At 39.7% G+C, this 19,150-nt stretch overlaps 1 protein-coding gene across 2 annotated transcripts in view; it reads right to left on the reverse strand.

The window, feature by feature from the left end:
- ARHGAP18 (Rho GTPase activating protein 18) overlaps window positions 1-19,150 on the reverse strand; it is a 156,191-nt gene that overhangs the window by 36,654 nt on the left and 100,387 nt on the right. For both annotated transcript variants that reach the window (XM_008072098.2, XM_021705956.1), the window contains exons 5-8: window positions 17,292-17,464; window positions 8,182-8,347; window positions 5,930-6,021; window positions 249-326 (exon numbers count right to left, since the gene is read on the reverse strand). In XM_008072098.2, coding sequence (XP_008070289.1) covers window positions 249-326; window positions 5,930-6,021; window positions 8,182-8,347; window positions 17,292-17,464 — 509 coding nt within the window. The remainder of the gene's footprint in view (window positions 1-248; window positions 327-5,929; window positions 6,022-8,181; window positions 8,348-17,291; window positions 17,465-19,150) is intronic.

The following is a 19,150-nucleotide window of genomic DNA, read 5'->3' on the forward strand; positions in this document are numbered from 1 at the left end:
CCACTGCACTCCAGTCTGGGCGACAGAGTAAGACTCCAACTCAAAAAAAAAAAAAAATCAAAACTTACCGAAAACAGAAGGGTCTATAGAAAATCTAAATATAAACCGAATGTTAAGTTTTATTAACACTTTATTGTTTTATTTTATCTCCTTTACTAACAATGGCGATAAGACGATAAGTTAGCTTTTCAAATGCCCAAGCAGAATTAAATAATAAGATGTTCATATTCGTGGAACCAAGAGATTACCTTGATTCTGATGGCAGCTCCAGGTATTCGTAAGAGGCCTTCTGTTTCCAAACCACCCTCTTCAATTTGAGAAATGAGCTGTGTATAAATAGAAAAGCATTCTGATTTTGAGACTTGATTAACAGGTACAATTCAAAATTTAACATCTGCTTCATATATAAATAAACAAAAACTGATGACACTGGCATGTAGACCGGATTTTATGAGGCTTTGAATGCTATTGCAATACCACCATCCTTCAGAACAGTAAGTGCAAAACCTTCAGTTATGATTCAGAAAAAGTTGGGTCTTATTCTACTTTGTAACAAAAGTGTATAATTTTACACAACAGCTGCAGTACTCCAAACCAATGAAGAATAAAGATGTTCATTGTTTAAAAGCACCTCAAAACATCCATTTCGTCTGCTTTTCTCGAAACATACATTCTACAATCAAATAAATCTTATGAAATTCTAGCATTTGCACATTTACATCTCATTTTTGGCTTGTTCCAACATAGAATTATTTATGATATGAAAAAAGCTATTTGCAAATATTCATTTTTAAGGCTATGGTGGTAAACAGAGAAAAATGTCCTTAGATATGATTTCTAAATCATACCCAATGCCCAATGGGTTCATACAGGTCTCTTTATCTCCAGAACCCCGCTAAAAGGCGTTTTTAAGAAAATAAGGCAAATGGATAAATCACAATGACAAACTGTTCGGAGCTAAGAAGATAAAAAGTGGTCGGCTCCTTGACAAAGTGATCTTCCAACTAGAATATGCATTCCCTGGGTAGTACACAAGTCCTTTTTTTTTTTTTTTTGAGCTGGAGTCTCTCTCTGTCGCCCAGACTGGAGTGCAGTGGCCGCTCCCGGCCACCGCAGCCTCGACCTGCTGGGCCAGCGACCCTTCCGCCTCAGCCTTCCAAGTAGCTGGAACTACAGGTGCGCGCTACCACGCCCGGCTGATTTTTTGATTTATTGTAAAGATGAGGTCTCACCAAGTTGCCCAGGCGGTTCTCGAACCCGCGGGCTCAGGCAATCCACTCACCTCGGCCTCCCAGAGCGCGGGATTACAGGCTGAGCCACCGAGGCCGACTACAAATTCTTAATAGTAGGTATTCTACTATTTAAGAAAGTCAATTTCCATGTCCTCAGTGTGAATGCATTTCCTAGCATCATATAGGTTTTCCTTCCTTCCACACATTCTCCTTTCACAATATCCTCCTTCTCCTACTGTAGGAACAAATTTTCACTCGTCCATAATCCTACTATAATATTCTCAGCATGCCCTGAGGCATAAAATCTTCCAGAGTGCCAAAAGAACGTTAAAAAAAAAATTGGTTTTTTTGCTCCTTTAATGATCAACCAAGGCTCTATAAACTACATAAGCTTTCTGTTTTTCTCTTACATATAAAAGGGTCTGTTAGGAGCAAAGTATGGCATCATAAATGGGGTCTTTTGACCTTTGTCTAGAAATTCTGAACTTAGATAAATTCTGCGTATATACACTGGATGCTGGAAGAAAGGTCAATTCTCCCTTAAAGATTTCACCTCAACCAGCATGGCGGCTCATGCCTGTAATTCCAGCACTTTGGGAGGTGGAGGTTAGAGGATTGCCTGAGCCTAGGGGTTCAAGACCCGCCTGGGCAACTTGGCAAGACCTCATCTCTACAATAAATCAAAAAATTTAGCCAGGCTTTGTGGCACGTGCCTGTAGTTCCAGCTACTTAGAAGGCTGAAGCGGAAGGATCAAGCCCAACAGTGCCACTGCACTCCTGCCAGGGTGACAGAGTGAGACTCCAACTCAAAAAAAACAAAAACAAAAACAAGAAAACCCCAAACACTTCACCTCTTCCATTTCTGGATTAGATTATGACCAAAGAATGCATTGATATTGAGGGGAGTTAAGATTAAGTAAAGAATAATCTCAGAATCCTCCTAAGGATATATTATTAGGAAAATAGCAACATCTTTGACCAAAGCAGTACATAATTTTTTAAAAATTCAACTGGAATATTTTCCAAGACCATATTTTTCAAGTGACACTGGATAAAAACCAATGGCTAAAAACTTTATGCAAATTATTTTAGATGCACATTATTCAACAAAGCATTTAAAACTAAAGTTAACAAATATTAGGGAACCCCTGACCCCCTGGAAAAAAACCAAAACGAATTATCTCTTAGAGGACAGTATCCTTGCATTTCTGGTTTTTCCCACTAGGAAAGTGTTCTAGGAACCCATCAGCATCAGTGTATTAGCTAGCATTGTTGTGAGAGTCGACTTGCAGAAGAAACATCCTGAGTTATGGCAAACAGGTGACCACCATGACAACGCACCTGCCCACGCTGTGCTGAGTGTTCAGCAGTTTTTGACCAAAAATGATATAACCACATGCCTCACCCTCCCTATTCACCTTTTTTTGTCTCCCTAGATGAAAAAAGTCTGCAAAGGAGGCATTTTGCCAATGTGCAAGAGGTCAAACAAAAAATGGTAGAAGCACTAAACAGTATCAATATTAACAAGTTCAAAAACTGTTTTGAGCAGTGGGAAAAGTATCCACTTTGGATTGCATCAAACAAAGAGTACTTTGAAGGTGACTGAAGAATAAATACCCACTTTTTTATTTTTTTTTTGAGTTGGAGTCTCACTCTGTCACCCAGACTAGAGTGCAGTGGCCGCTCCTGGCCACCGCAGCCTCGACCTGCCGGGCTCCGGCGATCCTTCCGCCTCCGCCTTCCGAGGAGCCGGAACTACAGGCGCGCGCTACCACACCCGGCTGATTTTTTGATTTTATTGTAGAGATGAGGTCTCACCTGCCCAGGCGGGTCTTGAACCTGTGGGCTCAGGCAGTCCACTCACCTCAGCCTCCCAAAGGCGCGGGATTACAGACTGAGCCACCGAGCCCAGTTATTTTTCTGCATTTTTATATTTGAGTCTTTTTATTATTCTCTAAGGCAGAATATCAGCACCCAAGAGTTGTGTGTGTGTGTGTGTGTGTGTGTGTGTGTGTGTGTGTGTTCTAAAGCAGAATATCAGCACTCAACAGAGCTATGTATATATGTTGTCTGAGGGAATGGCACGTGTTTTCTCCTATTTCTCACTTTGAAAATAACATTTTTAGCTGCCGTGTTATATTGCATTATTAAAATATAAATAATAGGAGATACTTTATAGATTTTATTTTCAAAACTTAAAATAGAGATGGAAATAGCTATACTGATTTATATATTTGAATCATGCTACTTTTACTAATTTATAAGATCGTTTCTATAAATTATCAGTGATTTTCATAACATTGCTCAAAATATAGATTGCATACATGAACTGAAAAATGAAATAAAATGAAGTCAGACTTTTTGACACAAAGTATGGCTGCCTGGGATGACTGGTGAGAACACTGGCTTTGATAATTAGGCACAAGGCAGACTTTTTCCATAGATGAAAGTTAATGTTATCTCTATTTCCCCAAACTTCTGGAAATATGGCTTAAATAATGTATCACTGAGAAAAAATTAATATACAGTTCATAGATATTAGATAAGTTTTGTTATGACTTTTTTGGGTATACATCTCCCCAAAATTAAAGTATAACCCTCAAGGACTGGTGATGAATCTTTTTTACCAATCAGTGGGTTTTCAATTTTTTCCATTTGACAAAACTGAGAGAAGACCTAATTGAGCTATCAGCTGATAAATCAGAAGACATTTTTCATAACAGATCACTGCGATTTTCTGCTTATAATTCACAGAGGACGCAAACAGATGAGTGTTATCTACAAGCAAACTCTTCATATGAGCAAAAATACTTTAGGGCTATCATTCAATACTTCAAGGCAGCCAGTCTCTCCAGAAAGCTGAAGAGACCAAAAATGCAAACGAACTAACTAAATAAATAAGAAAAGAATTTCAAAAGAAAATGGCAAAGGAGATTTCTCCTAAGAGACTGGATGCAATTCTCAGCCGAGGCAGGAGGCATTACTGAACCTTCATGGGAGTTGGAGCTTACTGTCCTTCCAAGGTGTGATGGTGAGTTTTGTGCAGCAACTTGTCCAGTCTCTAGTTCCCAGTCATCTAGTCAAACACCAAGCTAGATGTTACAGTGACACTATTTTTTAAAGATGCGATTAACTTTTAAATCAATCAACTATGAGTAAAGCAAATGACCCTTTGTCATGTGGTGGGTCTCATCCAATCAGTTGAAGGCTCAAAAGAGTTAGGCTTCCAAAAGCAGGAGCAATGTGGCCTGAAGACCACAACATAGAAACTGCCTCATCCTGCAGTTGTTGGACTCAAGACCATGGCCTGATTTCCAGCCTGCATTACGTATATCAGACTTATCAGCCCCAACAATTGAGCGAGCCAACTTTTAAAAATAAACCTCTCCATCTCTCTCTACATATGCCTATTGGTTCTTTTTCTCTGGAAAACCTAAACTAATACACCTGGAAAGGACACTGCTGAGATCCGTGTTTTGCATAGCCATGGGTATATAGTAACTTGCACCTTGTATTGACAGAAGAATGGAATATGTAGCCTCTGTGTGTTAGCTTCCTTCAGTTAATCAGATGCACTGTTGACAACTCTTCATACAGACACAGATTCTATAAGCAGTGGCTGGCAGAGGCTGATAAGTGGAATAAACTGTGTAGAACAAAGTGTATCAAGAGAAACAATGAGAACCAGGGTGGTTTTTTATTTTTTCCTTTTATTTGTAATTTTTTATTTTATCTTTTTTTAATGAGACAGGTCTCAATATGTTGTCCAGGCTGGTCTCAAATTCCTACGCTCCAGCAATCCTCCTACCTTGGCCTCCCAAGGTGCTGGGATGGCAGGCATGAGCCTCCGTGCCCGCCCAGAGATACAGGCTTGTATGTAATGATGAATGTAAGAAATAAAGTCACCAGGGGTTAGTAGGTGAAATGTAAATGACTGGTTTGAAATAGGAAAGAATAAGAACAGAGTAGATGGAACCTTATTAGTAGATGAGTTTGCTGAGCCAATTAGCTGAGAATTTCTGTTGTCGCCAGAAATTCCAGAAACTGTGATATGCCTAGACTGCGGCAAAGAATCTCCAGCTTGGGTAGTCCACAACTGAGTTGACCTGGCTTCTTCAGTGTACATTCCCTGGCTTTTATCAAATGTAATCTGAGCTTCTGAATAATGATAGCTCAGACATTGGATGGAAATTTTTATATTGTCATAGATAATCCCCTTATGAATTACTGAGTGTTGACTACACAAGTGACTTAATAGTTTAGCAATCGTTTTCTAATTCTACTTTATGGTTTCTTTGCCTACTTTGGAAATAGGCACCGGTAAATTAAATTGGACATCCTCACTGTAAATAGGGAAGCTTAGGAAATACATGCAAGCATGAAATATTCACGAGAATGCAATTCCCTAGAAATTTATAAGCAGGTCCCACTCCTATGTATTATAGAACTGGAATCTCAATTATACAAAGCCAGCTAATATAAGACAGGAAAATGATGCCAGGTAATCACAGTTATAGTAATAACAGAAAGTATCACCATGAAATAAAAATTGTGAGCCCTTGAAATAAATTTGCTTCCTGAATAGAAAATCAAAGTACAAAATACAAGAGCATATCAACTGGAACACTATAATAGTATGAATACAAGAAACCACTCAAGTATGTTCTTGCTATACTGACCAGTCCAGGCCTACTTACTTTTTGAAAGATCAAGGGTATTCTACTGCCCGGGACTTTCCTCTGATCTTGTTCTAACAATACTGCCAACGGAACACAAAAAAGACCAGAATCTGCAAGAGGAAAAAAAAAAAATTCTTCACTTTTGTCAATCCATAAAAGTTTAATACAAAAATGTTAAAGCATAAGATTTCGGATATCGTCATTCAAGCATATAACTATTTATTGACCAGCTACTAAGTGAATGATGCCATTTGGCCATTAGGTACACACAGGCCAAGAGAAAATCCTGGCCCTGTGTACAGAGAAGTCTAGCAGGGAAAGACAATTAAAAACATGATTGTAAATAATTACTGACATAATTGGAAAAGTACAGACTGGTATATAAGAGAACCACAATGCTACAAGAACATGCAAAAGATTTAAACAATTTGCTAAATGTAATCAAATTAAAAATCCGACTTAAGAGCAAATATCACTCATCTCTTCATAGTAAATTGACATTTAACATTTTACAATACAGCAAAATATAAGTATTTGCTTTCTGAGAAGTCAGCCAACATTATAATCTTGGTCTACAAATGTTTCTGTTCAGAAAATGGATACGTGGTATTGTTGATTTTAAATAAGTAGTTTTAAAAACTCAAGAATAGCTCCAGAAGAAGTAATAAGCAATACTTTATCACTGTTCTAAATTAAAATCATATGCTTTGAATCTGGTATGAACACAGCTTCTACCAGCACCTACAACCTGCTCCCGTCACTGAGTAGATAGATAATTTGCGCTAAAGCGATAACTTTTCCCTTCATGATACACACTACCAGGGAAATAAAAATCATCTGTGAACAAAGAAAAGGAGATACCGTAGTAGGAGGACAGACATTGGACATGGACGCTTAACTGAGATGCCATCCAAAAGAACGCCGGTAATCCAGTAAGTAACTTTTCAGTTTGGGAAATAAGAAAAGATAAAACCCTCAAGAATGCCAAGGGTCTAGTGTAAAATATAAAATAAATATCTTGGAGAAGACACATCGATATTTTAAGAAGATGGAAAGAAATTGTATTAACCGTGATAGTCTTCATCTAAACAACTTAATATTTCTCTGCTACGATGCAATACTAAAACACATAACTAGAAAGAAAAAAAGAAAGCCTCCCTGAGCCACTTAAAAAAAAAAATCTCAGGCACTGAATCACAATCATTTAAAGCGTATTTTTATTTTGTATCTGGAGAAGGCTTTGTGATGAGCTTTTTAAAAAGCATCTAAAGTCTTCAGTATCCATGATGGACTTATGAAAAACCAGAGCACTATTTAACTCAGAAATTCCTCATCCTAGGCCTGAAGCTAAGAAACTCAAAGGAACAGAGCACAGAGTGAGGTCTTCTGGGGCCCAGCATGACAGAGGACCTGAAGGAAAGGTACCTTTCAGCCCTACAGAGGAATTGCCTCTAAAACCTAAATCAGGTGAATACTTGTCTTTGCTGGTTACCATGGCAACTCAATAATCCTCATAGTTTCTCTTTAGGAGATACCTTTAAGGTTAAATAAGAGGACAGAGATTCCTAAACAGTCAAGCTGGGTCAACAGAGAATTATCTGGATTTCTGGACCAATGAAATCTTGGACAAACAAAAACTGAGGAGGTGTCTACTCTCAATCATATTTAAAAAATCAAGTATATTTATGTAATGGGTAATGCAAGCTGATTACAAAATAAAAACTACATGTTTCCATAATGAGTACAATCTCGTGGTACTGTGTGTCACAACGGCCTTATTTTCTGAATAGGGGAAAGCATGTTTTTGCAAAATAATTAAAATTCGAATGTCCACAAACAGAGGGACTAGTAACTATCCTGTGTATTTTCTGTTCAACAAACAAGCAGAAGTAATCATTCAGAAGCAACCATCTTAAAGTCATTTGTCAGGATCTGATTTTGGAAATGAATATATGTACCAAACATGATTTTTAAAATACATAGATTTCAAAGGAGAAAGCTCATGAGTTAAGATTCCTTTTCCCGGAATTTCCTTCTTGGGCATTAAATTTTTTGATTATGCCTTGATTTTCTGTAGTCTAGGGCAAAGTGTTATATGAGGTTATAACATTTATGAAGGCCATGTCTTAGAACATGAACTTCAGATAGATTCCAGCACTGGTTCATTTTGCAGGTGTTGTCCCATTTGCCCCAAGCACACTGCTAAAAAGCCAAACCCATCCTTGCAAATTCAGAAGGAAATCCTTAACTGTCTCCCATTTCAGGATTACCTTTTGTTTTGATTTTCACAGCTTTCTGTTGTTTCAGTTCAACACCCAATACGTCATAGAGGGCAGTCAGTTCAATTAGCGCGAGAGAGCAAACTTTCTTCATGTCCTGGGGTGCGAGGTCACCGATCCTCGTGGTGCCTGTTTTGTCTTTTGGCAATCTGAAATTCTGAAAAAAAATGCCATTAATATAGAGTGAGTTGACACTCTCTAACCGCTTTTGTAATGCAAGAAGAGAAAACTGAACCATAGGAAAAAATGGCGTCTCAGAATAAATGACAACAAAAACCGTGGCAAAATTCCTCCAGTCAGAATGAAGAGTGATCCCAGCAGGATGATGTGTGGAGTTCAAAAGTTAACATCCAAACTCAGACAGACAGTGGGACCAGACCTCGAATGGGGAGTACGAATGCCAGTGGCCCAGAGAACAAGAGAGGCAGTGAGAAAAAGCCTTCTAGTTAAATCACCTTCAAGAACCATGGAAGGTTAGAAGTCAAGCACAGACTAAGAGAAGGGAAGACGAGGAGGAAGAGGGAGGGAAGGTAATAGAAGAGGAGATGACATGAGGAAGACAAATAGGAGGAAGAGAAAGAGGACAGGCAACCATGAATGTGGGCTTAGAATGTGCCAGGTACTCTTCACATGCATTATGTCTCTTATTACTGTCACACGTACAGAAACAAGTAAGACTGATATAGAAAGGCCATGTAGCACAGGAGAAGGCGCACAGAGGAGAGGCTGGGACCACAGACCTCGGGGCCAGAATGCCTCCTTACGAGCTGTATGACTTACACCAAATGCTTGATCTTTCAGTAAAAGAGGAAGAGAGTGAAAGAGAGAGAAAGAAGAAGCAGGGCAAGGACAAGGAGGAAGGGGAGGAGGAGGAGGAGAATGAGCTCTCTTAATCTAGAGAGCTGTTCTGAGGTTTAAGCGCCCAGCACATCCCAAGTACTGTTATGTGGTTGTTATCACAAGTCGAGTATCCCTCATCCAAAATGCTTGGCCCAACGAAGTGTTTGGGATATCAGATATTTTCCGATTTGGGAATATTTGGACACACACAATGAGAGACCTAAAGGAAGGGAACCAAATCTAAACACAAAATTCATTTATGTTTCACGTACACATAACCTCAAGGTCATTTTATAAAACATTTTACTAATTTTGTGCGTAAAACAAGAGAGAGCCTTCAGGTCCGCTGTAAAAGGGACTGTCTTAACTTCTTGCAATACTTTTTCTTCCTAGGGGAACGTTAAATAAAACAGCAATAAATATCATTGAAGGTGGAACCTGATATAGTGTGGATATCTGTCCCCTCCAACTCTCATGTTGAAATGCAGTCCCCAGGGTTGGAGGTGTGGCCTACTGGAAGATGTTTGGGCCACGAGGGCGATCCCTCCTGAATGGTACCCTCCCTGGTGCTATGGATGAGTCCTTGACCTGTCAGTTCACATGAGGGCTGGCTTCTCTCTCTTTCTCTCTCTCTTGCTTCCTCCCTTGTCATGTGACACACCGACTTCCCCTTTGCCTGTCACCATGATTTTGCATTTCCTGAGGCCTCACAAGAAGCAGACGCTGGAGCCACGCTTCTCGAACAGTCTGCAGAACCAAAAGTCAAATAAACCTCTTTTCTTCATGAGCCCAGCATCAGGTATTTCTTTACAGCTAGTGCAAACGCACACAGAGCCTAACTGGATTTCCAGCAGTGAGGGGACGGCCTCCGCGGTGGCGCAGTGCACAAAGGTCAAGTGCACCCGACCACAGGTGGCAAATCCCGTCTTCATCACTTACTAGCTCTGTGACCTTTGGCAAACAATGTCACTTTCTGGACCTCAGCGTCTTCATCTGTAAAACGAGAATAAAACACCCTACCTTATAAGGCTGTGGTGAGGTTCAAGTGGCACGTAATTAGTGCTCAAAATGTGGTAAGTATCATTTCTGTATTTTTTCACAGAGCCTTTAAGATCATTTCAACTTTTCATGCTTTTCCTTTTTTTCCTATATATTATGACAAGAAAAAAATCATCATCATCATAATACTTCTGTCGGATGAATGGTTTCTTGTTATGTTCTGCAAGAGTTCCAACAGGAAAGGAATTACCACAGCACATTCTAGGTGGTAACACGAAGGCTCAGGAAAGAGACTTAAACGTGGCCACATAGCCGGTGATGTAAGCAAATCTTCTAGACCCTGAGTTCAGCAACCATTCTGTTCTACTCCATTTCCCGACCGACCACAGCAGGGAGGGAGAAATCTAGGCTGACAGGTGTTGACAAGGGGTCACAAGCCCCTCAAGGAGAGAAGCCACGTCTTAATCACCTCTGCACCCCTACTGTCCATAGACTTGGCCCACTACAGGTGCTCTGCCAGGCCTCCAGAATGAAAACACACATCCTACTGGGAGAAAGGCAACAGATCAAACTAGGCTGCAGGCTTGATGGTCCCCTAATTTTCTGTGATCTGTACTGTTATTTTTTTAATCACATAAAACTCATCACATTTTTATCACATGTGGCCCTATAATTCTGCTACTTGTTTTGGTTTCTGGATGGCAGAAGGAAGCACATTTACCATTTATTAAAAAAAAAAAATTCCTAGATGTTTCATTAAAATCAGTTGCTTTTGGTCCAATAAGCCAAACACATGCAATACAATCATTGAAAGCATTACCCAGGGTAAATGTTTAGAGAATCTGGAAATATTATTAATGCAAACATTTGATTTACCTAGCAATATATGTCATGGGCTGATTTATTTATTTATTTAAACATTGTGCTTAATGAAGGCGTTAGTTCTTTATCCTGATGTTTAATTCATAGCAGCGGCTTTAAATATTTATGAAGTTTCCTGTCGCTTTCTGTTTAGTTAATAAACTGAATGGTTCAGTTCGTTGGCTGAGAGAAAGCAGGGGAATTTCAGCAAGAGAAAAGCTCTTTACCTTCTGAAAAATGTGTTTGAAGAAAAGAATGACATAAAATTTTTCAAAAAACATAAGGTCATTGGTTTCTCTGTGTTACCATAAATTAATTAGGTGGCTTTTCTGACTACCCCTCTTCTGTAGAATCTGTAGTGCAAAGAGGCCCTTAGGCCCTTAATCAGTAATGGTGAACTTGACTTTTGTACTCATCAAATCACTCTAGTTTTGACTTGCAAAGCCAGAGAAAAGCTTCAAAAGCTTAGTCATTAAAGCCAAGTCTCGACATGTCATGAAATCTCTCTAACTTGTTTCCATGAATGAAAAATAGGGATAAGAATATCTACCTCATCAGGGTCATTTGATCAAGAAATGAAATAGACAGCATAATTTCTGAGTTATAATATATATGTAATAAGTAATAGCTAAAATCTCAAACTAAAGCACACCAAAGGTTATAAAACCTGATCTCTAAACTGAAGGGGAGAAATTTGAATCCACTGTAAGAGATATGAAAAGAATTAACAAAGATGCTCAATGCTGTAAGAAAAAGGGAAGTGTATACAAAATGAGGTCAACAGAGAACAATGTATTACGTAAAGCCTACTGGTTATTTACAGAAGCAGGGAAGCATGGAGGAGAAATGGAACTCAAGGTTTTATCTGCATAGACACCTGCCTCAGAGTAGTGTATATAAATATTCACTTCAGCCATGTGACTGGTAGAAACTTCACAACGTACCCTATGATCTCTAGAAGACCCATGGATTAAAAAAAAATGTTCTACAGATGAGTAGATGTATATATGTATACACAAACACATGGATAGATTGATAATAATTATCAAAAGCATGCTACCTAATAGTTTAAAACATAACTTCATATATTTTATCTAATATGAGCTCACAGGAAAGACTCCTTAACAAGAAAGCTGGAACCTGATCAAGCCTCTAAGGGATAGATTAAGGCTTCCTTGGCAAATATGGAAGAGTGTGGGGGGGAACGGAAGAAGATGTCATTTAAACTTGGGGTACAACATGAACAAAATCAAGAAGGTGGATGAGCACAAATTTGTTTGAGAATAAAGTGGCAGAGGAAGTCTTGTTTTAAAACTTCTTGGCCGGGCTCGGTAGCTCAGCCTGTCATACCAGCACTTTGGGAGGCCGAGATGAGTGGATTGCCTGAGCCTGTGGGTTCGAGACCCATCCGGGCAACTTGGCGAGACCTCGTCTCTACAATAAATGAAAAACAAGCCAGGCGTGGTAGCGGTGCCTGTAGTTCCAGCTACTTGGAAGGCTGAGGTGGAAGGATTGCCAGAGCCCAGCAGGCTGAGGCTGCAGTGGCCGGGAGCGTGCCACCGCACTCCAGCCTGGGTGACAGAGTGAGACTCCAATTCAAAACAAAAACAAAACAAAACAAAACAAAAAACTTCTCAAGTGGAGATTTATTCTGTTTGAGTTACCAACTTAGAAGTCAACGAGATCTTCATTTTGTTTAATGAGATTCTACTATTCTTCCATGTAAAACCTTTCTGTATTTGGAGATGAGATGAAGACTGCCCTGAGGAAAAAGAGTGGATCATCACTTTAGGGAAAATTTTGCATCCTCCTTTACTTTTTCCACTAGGTATAAAAACAGATTTTTAAAAAAATATGAGAAAGCCTGAAAAGGATTCAGATGTCCATCATCAAAGGACTGACTGAATAAATTATGACACATTCTTACAATGAGTGCAACGCGTCTACAAAATAGAATGGAAAATATTTCTCTATACTACTCCAGTATGATCTCCAGTCTATCTAGCAAAGTCAAAAAGAATACCAAGAGCCCGGCACGGCGGCTCAGCCTATAATCCCAGCACTTTGGGAGGCCGAAGTAAGTGGATTGCCTGAGTCCGGGGGTTCAAGACTGGCCTGCGCAACTTGGTGAGACCTTGTCTCTACAATAAATCAAAAAACTAGCTGGGCATGGTGGCATGTGTCTGTAGTTCCAGCTACTTGGAAGGCTGAGGTGGAAGGATCGCCTAAGACCAACAGGTTGAGTCTGCGGTGGCCATGAGCAAGCTACTGCCCTCCAGCCTGGGTGATGGAGTGAGACTTCAACTCAAAAAAAAAAAAAAAAAAAAAACCAGACAAACTATGATATTAAAATGAAAAGGCCAGGTGTGGTGGCTCATGCCTGTAATCCCAGCACTTTGGGAGGCTGAGGTAAAAAAAAAAAATGAAAAGAAGATTGCCTCTAAGAGAAGAGATTGGAGAGGATGGTAGCTCAAGGATAGAAGCTAGACTTGTAACACACTTAGTGTTAAGCTTTGACTTTTAGACTATAAAAATATTCTACAGACTTAAAAACAAAATTAAATTTCAACAAAGCAATCTCTAAAAATGGAAAATAAAGGGAAGCAAATTAACACAACCAGTGATACAATTGGTGGCTTAACCATACAAAGAATAACAAACCCAAGCAACCTAAAACACAATCATTCTACTGTATAAAATCATAAGTAATCATATTGTTGACAGTAGTGTTTACATAGTTATTCTGAGAACGCTATGCATTAATGTAGGATACAGAAAATAAGTAATAATGTGATATTCTAAATATATCATCTGCCATTTCCTGAGAAGGACAATTCTCAGCATGGACGAAAGAAGATACTGATATACCTCTGCCCTTGGGTCCTCTGAAAAGGCTTGAAAGCAATGATCGCCAGGCTCGGTGGCTCAGCCTGTAATCCTGCACTTTGGGAGGCCAAGGTGAGTGAATTGCCTGAGCCCGCGGGTTCGAGACCTGCCTGGGCAACTAGGCAAGACCTCATCTCTACAATAAATCAAAAAATTAGCCGGGTGTGGTAGCGCGCACCTGTAGTCCCGGCTACTTGGAAGGCTGAGGCGGAAGGATCGCCGGAGCCCAGCAGGTCGAGGCTGTGGTGGCCAGGAGCGGCCACTGCACTCCAGTCTGGGTGACAGAGTGAGACCCCAACTCAAAAAAAAAAAAAAAAAAAAAGAAAGCAATGATCAACCCAGAGCAATGAACACTTCTTATGTCCTGATCATAATCTTAGTCTATTTCTACTAAACGGAACCAGAGTTTCCCGCAGAAACAAATCGTTCTATGTCTGGAGCAGAAAATACACCAGATAATCCTGAAAAATTTTGTCTAGGGTCATATCAAATATGTGTAAATCCATGAGTTAAGTAAGGTTAGGTTTACAAGCCAGGCGTGGTGATTCACACTTGTAATCCCAGCACTTTAGGAGGCTAAGGTGGAGGATCAGTTGAGAGACGTTCAAGACCAGTCTTGGCAACACAACAGGACTCAGTTTCTACAAAAAAAATTAAAAAGTAGTCCCAGCTACTCAGGAGGTCAAGGCTGTAGTGAGCTATGGTCACACTACTGTACTCTAGCTGGGAGACAGAGCTAGATGGTGTTTCAAACAAAAAAAATAAGAGAGAAAGAGAAGAAAGGAAAAAGGAAGAAGGAGGAGGAGGAGGAAGAAGACGAAGATGAGAAAGAAGAAGAAGAAAGGAAAGAAACAAGGAAGGAAAGAAGAGAAAGAAGGAAGGAAGGAAGGGGAAGAAAGAAAGACTAATAAATAAAACATTATAAAAAATAACTCATCACTGGTGAAAGACGCTAGGAAGGCAACAAATTTTCCTAAAGAAATATTTACATGAGTAAATTTAAAAAAGAAGAAAATATTAGAGCGTCATAACTCTGCAACCATTAGTAAAATAACGGATTCAGGTACTGCTCAGAAACAGCTGCTAATTTCACAAAAAAAGAAAGACAACCAAATGTCACCAGGAGTCTCGTGACAGAGGACGCACAAGCATATATCTGAAGTAGCATTGATTAAAAAAAAAAAAAAGCCTTGAATCTGCATCTGATCAATTTAAAGTCAACCAATTTATAAGAAACAGAAGAACATGTTAATGACACCAGGGAGATAGAATTAGCCAGCGGGGGGGATTCTCTATAATTTAATAACCAGATTTCTTCAACAAATAAATTGGGAGGAAGGAAAAACAGGGAGAGGGAGGGAGAGACATAGGGAGAGGGAGGAGGAAGAAAAGGAACAAAGAGAGAAAGAAGAGAGAAATGGAGGGCAGATGAAGAGTCTTAAAAGATGTATCAACCAGTTGCAACACACGGGCCTTATCTGGATTCCGACTCGAACATACTGTACAAAAGGTTCATAAAGTTTGCGATACAATTTGAAATGGGAACTCTGACTAGTTATTTCAAAAGAAAAATTGTTAGATTTTTCACACAATGGTAATATGGATGTGTTTTTTTAAATCCCCTCTTTCTCTTTTAGAAATATTAATATTTCTAGGAGGATGAAATACAATTCAGAGATATGTTTTAGAATAACACACAGTGGGGACCTGGACGGGGCATAGAGAGGTCAGGACTGTCCGTGGGTTCATGGCTGTTGAGGCAGAGTGATGAGTATTTTGGGAGTCATTAAACTACTGTCGTTAACTTTTGCATGTGTGCAATTTTACATAATAAATAAATGTTCTTTTTAAATACAAAACGCTCAGTAGCAGTAAGAACACTTAGTACACAGAGCTTGGTGTCTAAATACAATTCGTTGCTAACAGGAACCAGAGCTTCTTGAAGACATGGATGCTTTCAAGTCTGAGGGAAGAAAATTACAAGGAGAGCCTGGAACGTCTTATGCTACAGAACAAAGAAGCAATTATTGCAATAAATGTAGAAGGAGCAATGAATTTAAAAATCACCATTTCTCAAACACCAGTTCAATTATTGCTTCAGGCAAGGTTACAAATGGATGGTAAAGCCACTGGATGATAGGTTATTACTGATGAACACAATATTCACCTGGTCTCAGTATCACAAATTAACATTAACTGGACATAGGAAAGATATCTTTACAATGAAATGATCTGGCCGGGCTCAGTGACTCAGCCTGTAATCCCGCGCTTTGGGAGGCCAAGGTGAGTGAACTGCCTGAGCCCACGGGTTCAAGACCCGCCTGGATAACTTGGCGAGACCTCATCCCTACAATAAATCAAAAAATTAGCTGGGCGTGGTAGCACGCGCCTGTAGTTCCAGCCACTTGGAAGGCTGAGGCAGAAGGATCGCCCAGCAGGTGGTGGCTGGGAGCGGCCACTGCATTCCAATCTGGACGACGGAGTGAGACTTCCACTCAAAACAAAAAACAAAAAAAAACAAATAAAGAAATGATCTGGAGAACATCTCCCCTTAGTCAAATTGATGATCAAACTTCTATCACCAATAAAGAAACCAAACACCTCTTCTGATGATGCAATCAAAGCCATAAACATTGTCTATGTAATAATTTGGTCAAACATTTTTAACTCGAATCTAGTCATAAGAAAGCAATCAAACAGAATCAGAAAATTGATTTGGACTCTTCGAAATTATTAAAGAAGAGGAAAAGCAAAGGACTGATTTGGAGTTAAGAAAACCAAAAAGGCAAGACAACAAATACATCGTATGACGCTTGTCTGAAAACCAAATGGAAGTGGAGAAGGAAAAAGCTATAAAGGACAATCATGTGAAAGTTTGAGCCATTTTAAGATGACTGTATATTAAATTGTTACTTGAGTTTCAATTTCTGTTGTTTTTTTTTTTTGAGTTGGTGTCTCATTCTGTCACCCAGGCTGGAGGGCAGTGGCACGCTCCCGGCCACTGCAGCCTCGACCTGCTGGGCTCAGACGATCCTTCCACCTCAGCCTTCCAAGTAGCTGGAGCTGCTGGCACGTGCCACCATGTCCAGCTAATTTTATTTATTTATTGTAGAGAAGAGGTCTCACCAAGTTGCCCAGGGTTGGCCTGGAACCCACTGGCTCAGGCAATCCTCTCATCTTGGTCTCCCAATGTGCTGGGATTATAGGCGTGAGCCACTACGCCTGTTTCAATTTCTTAAGTATTATAACTGTGTTTTGTTTGTAGATCCTTGTTAAACTCAATAAAAAGTGAGAGTATATCTGAAAGAACACACATATAAATGGATAGATATAGAAAGAAAGAGAGAGAGAGAGAGAGAAAGAAAGATGTAAAAATACCAATAAATCAATCTATAAAGACTGTATGGTGTTTGCTATACTATTCTTTCAACTTTTTTGTGGGTTCTAAGTTTTCAAAATAAAAAGCTCATAAAAATACATTATTATGTCAGTGACATGAACAGTGTAGTACGTACAGGTAAGGTGGCATCGTTGTCTTTGTTCCTCTGGGTCTTCTCCTTCGAGTTATCTTTCTGATTGAGTGCTTGCTCAGCAAATGATACCTCTAGGTTGATGTCGGTTTCAGAGGCAGGTGCCTCCTCAGGTAGGGCCAGTTTCTCTTCACCAACAAGAAGGTTAGATTCCTGGTCTAGAGAGAGAAATAATCCAATTCATATGCTTGCTTACTTTTTTCTTCTATCTCTCTCTCTTTTTTTTTTTGAGTTGGAGTCTCACTCCATCGCCCAGGCTGGAGTGCAGTGGCACACTCATGGCCACCCCAGCGTCGACCTGTTGGGCTCCAGCGATCCTTCTGCCTCAGTCTTCTAAGTAGTTGAAACTACAGGCGTGTGCTACTACGCCTGGCTAATTTTTTGATTTATTGAAAAGGCGAGGTCTCATCCAGTTGCCCGTGCTGGTCTCGAACTCGCGGGCTCAGTCAATCCACTCACCTCAGCTTCCCAAAGTGCTGGGATTACAGGTTGAGCCACCAAGCCTGGTCCTCTCTATTTTTAACTGCTAATGCATAAACTACCTGAAAACCTTTGGTAAGAGTACTATGTTCTATAAGCACTAATTAGCTGTTATTTTATTTTATTTACTTTTTTTGAGTCGGGGTCTCACTCTTGTTGCCCAGGCTACAGTACAGTGGCATGATCAGACTCACCATAGCCTTGACCTCCTGAGCTCAAGCAATCCTCCTGCCTCAGCCTCCCAAGTAGTTGGGACGACTGGCATGGGCCCTCATGCCCAGCTAATTTTTTCTGACTTTTTTACAGAGATGAGGTCTTACTGTGTTATGCAGGCTGGTCTTGAACTCCTGGGCTCAAGCAATCCTGCCACCTCCACCTCCACCTCCCAAAGTGCTGGGATTACAGGAGTAAGCCACTGTGCCCAGCCCCAGTAAACTGTTATTTTAATAGTAAAGAGTATACTTAAGAATCCTATCAATGGTACACAGAAGCTGGTGGAAAGATGGTGGTGTCCTATCAATGGTACACAGAAGCCGGTGGAAAGATGGAACTGTCCAATCCAAAGTTCCGTTGTGGAATCTTTCTTTGAGATCACAATTCTTATGCTATGCCCAATTCCAAAACATTGCTGGAAGATAACATTCTAATGAACAACCTCACAAAAGTTTAGAAGATTTACTTGTTGTTTTATTCTACAGTGAGGGATTAAAAGAAAAAAAAAACAGAGAGGGAAGTAATTAGTTGTAATCTCTTGTAGCACTAGCAATCTATGTCTACTATTTAATTTCCTCACAGGGGATCAGACTCCTGAAATAAGCATTTCCCATACCCCGCCTTTCCATTCTGGAAAAGTTAGCTACCTATCATAGTAAGAATTCCACAAGAGTCAGTGCCAAGAACATATCATTTTGTGAGCTGGGTCTGGAGGTACCTGGTACAGGAACCATTAGGTTTTGTACCTGATTATGTCACAGAGTATAAAAGTTCCCACTACTATCAAAACTAGTCAAGTAATTTTCAGATATGTACAAATTTCAAGGATCCAGTAGGTTTAATTTTGTTTTGGCTTTTTTGGTTTGTTTATTGTTAATCCTCCAGGAAGGAATTAACCTTGAAAAAATCTCTTTGCTGAAAAGACCAGCTTTAAGCTTTGGAGAAGATATTTCTCAACTTGACTATTTAGGAAATCTTTGGATTTAATGTAATTTACATTAGGAAAATCCCTAGAACCAATAACCAAGACTGTTGATACGTTCTCATTGTAAACTTTTGTTTCAGGGTAAGAAGCGCTGAATGACAAAGTGAGCATAGAGTGCACTTACATGTTTACATACTAACGTTCTCACATTAGAACACAGCAGGGA

Source organism: Carlito syrichta, unplaced genomic scaffold (assembly GCF_000164805.1).
Source record: "Carlito syrichta isolate Samal-C Ts95f unplaced genomic scaffold, Tarsius_syrichta-2.0.1 Scaffold314849, whole genome shotgun sequence".
NCBI lineage: Eukaryota > Metazoa > Chordata > Mammalia > Primates > Tarsiidae > Carlito > Carlito syrichta.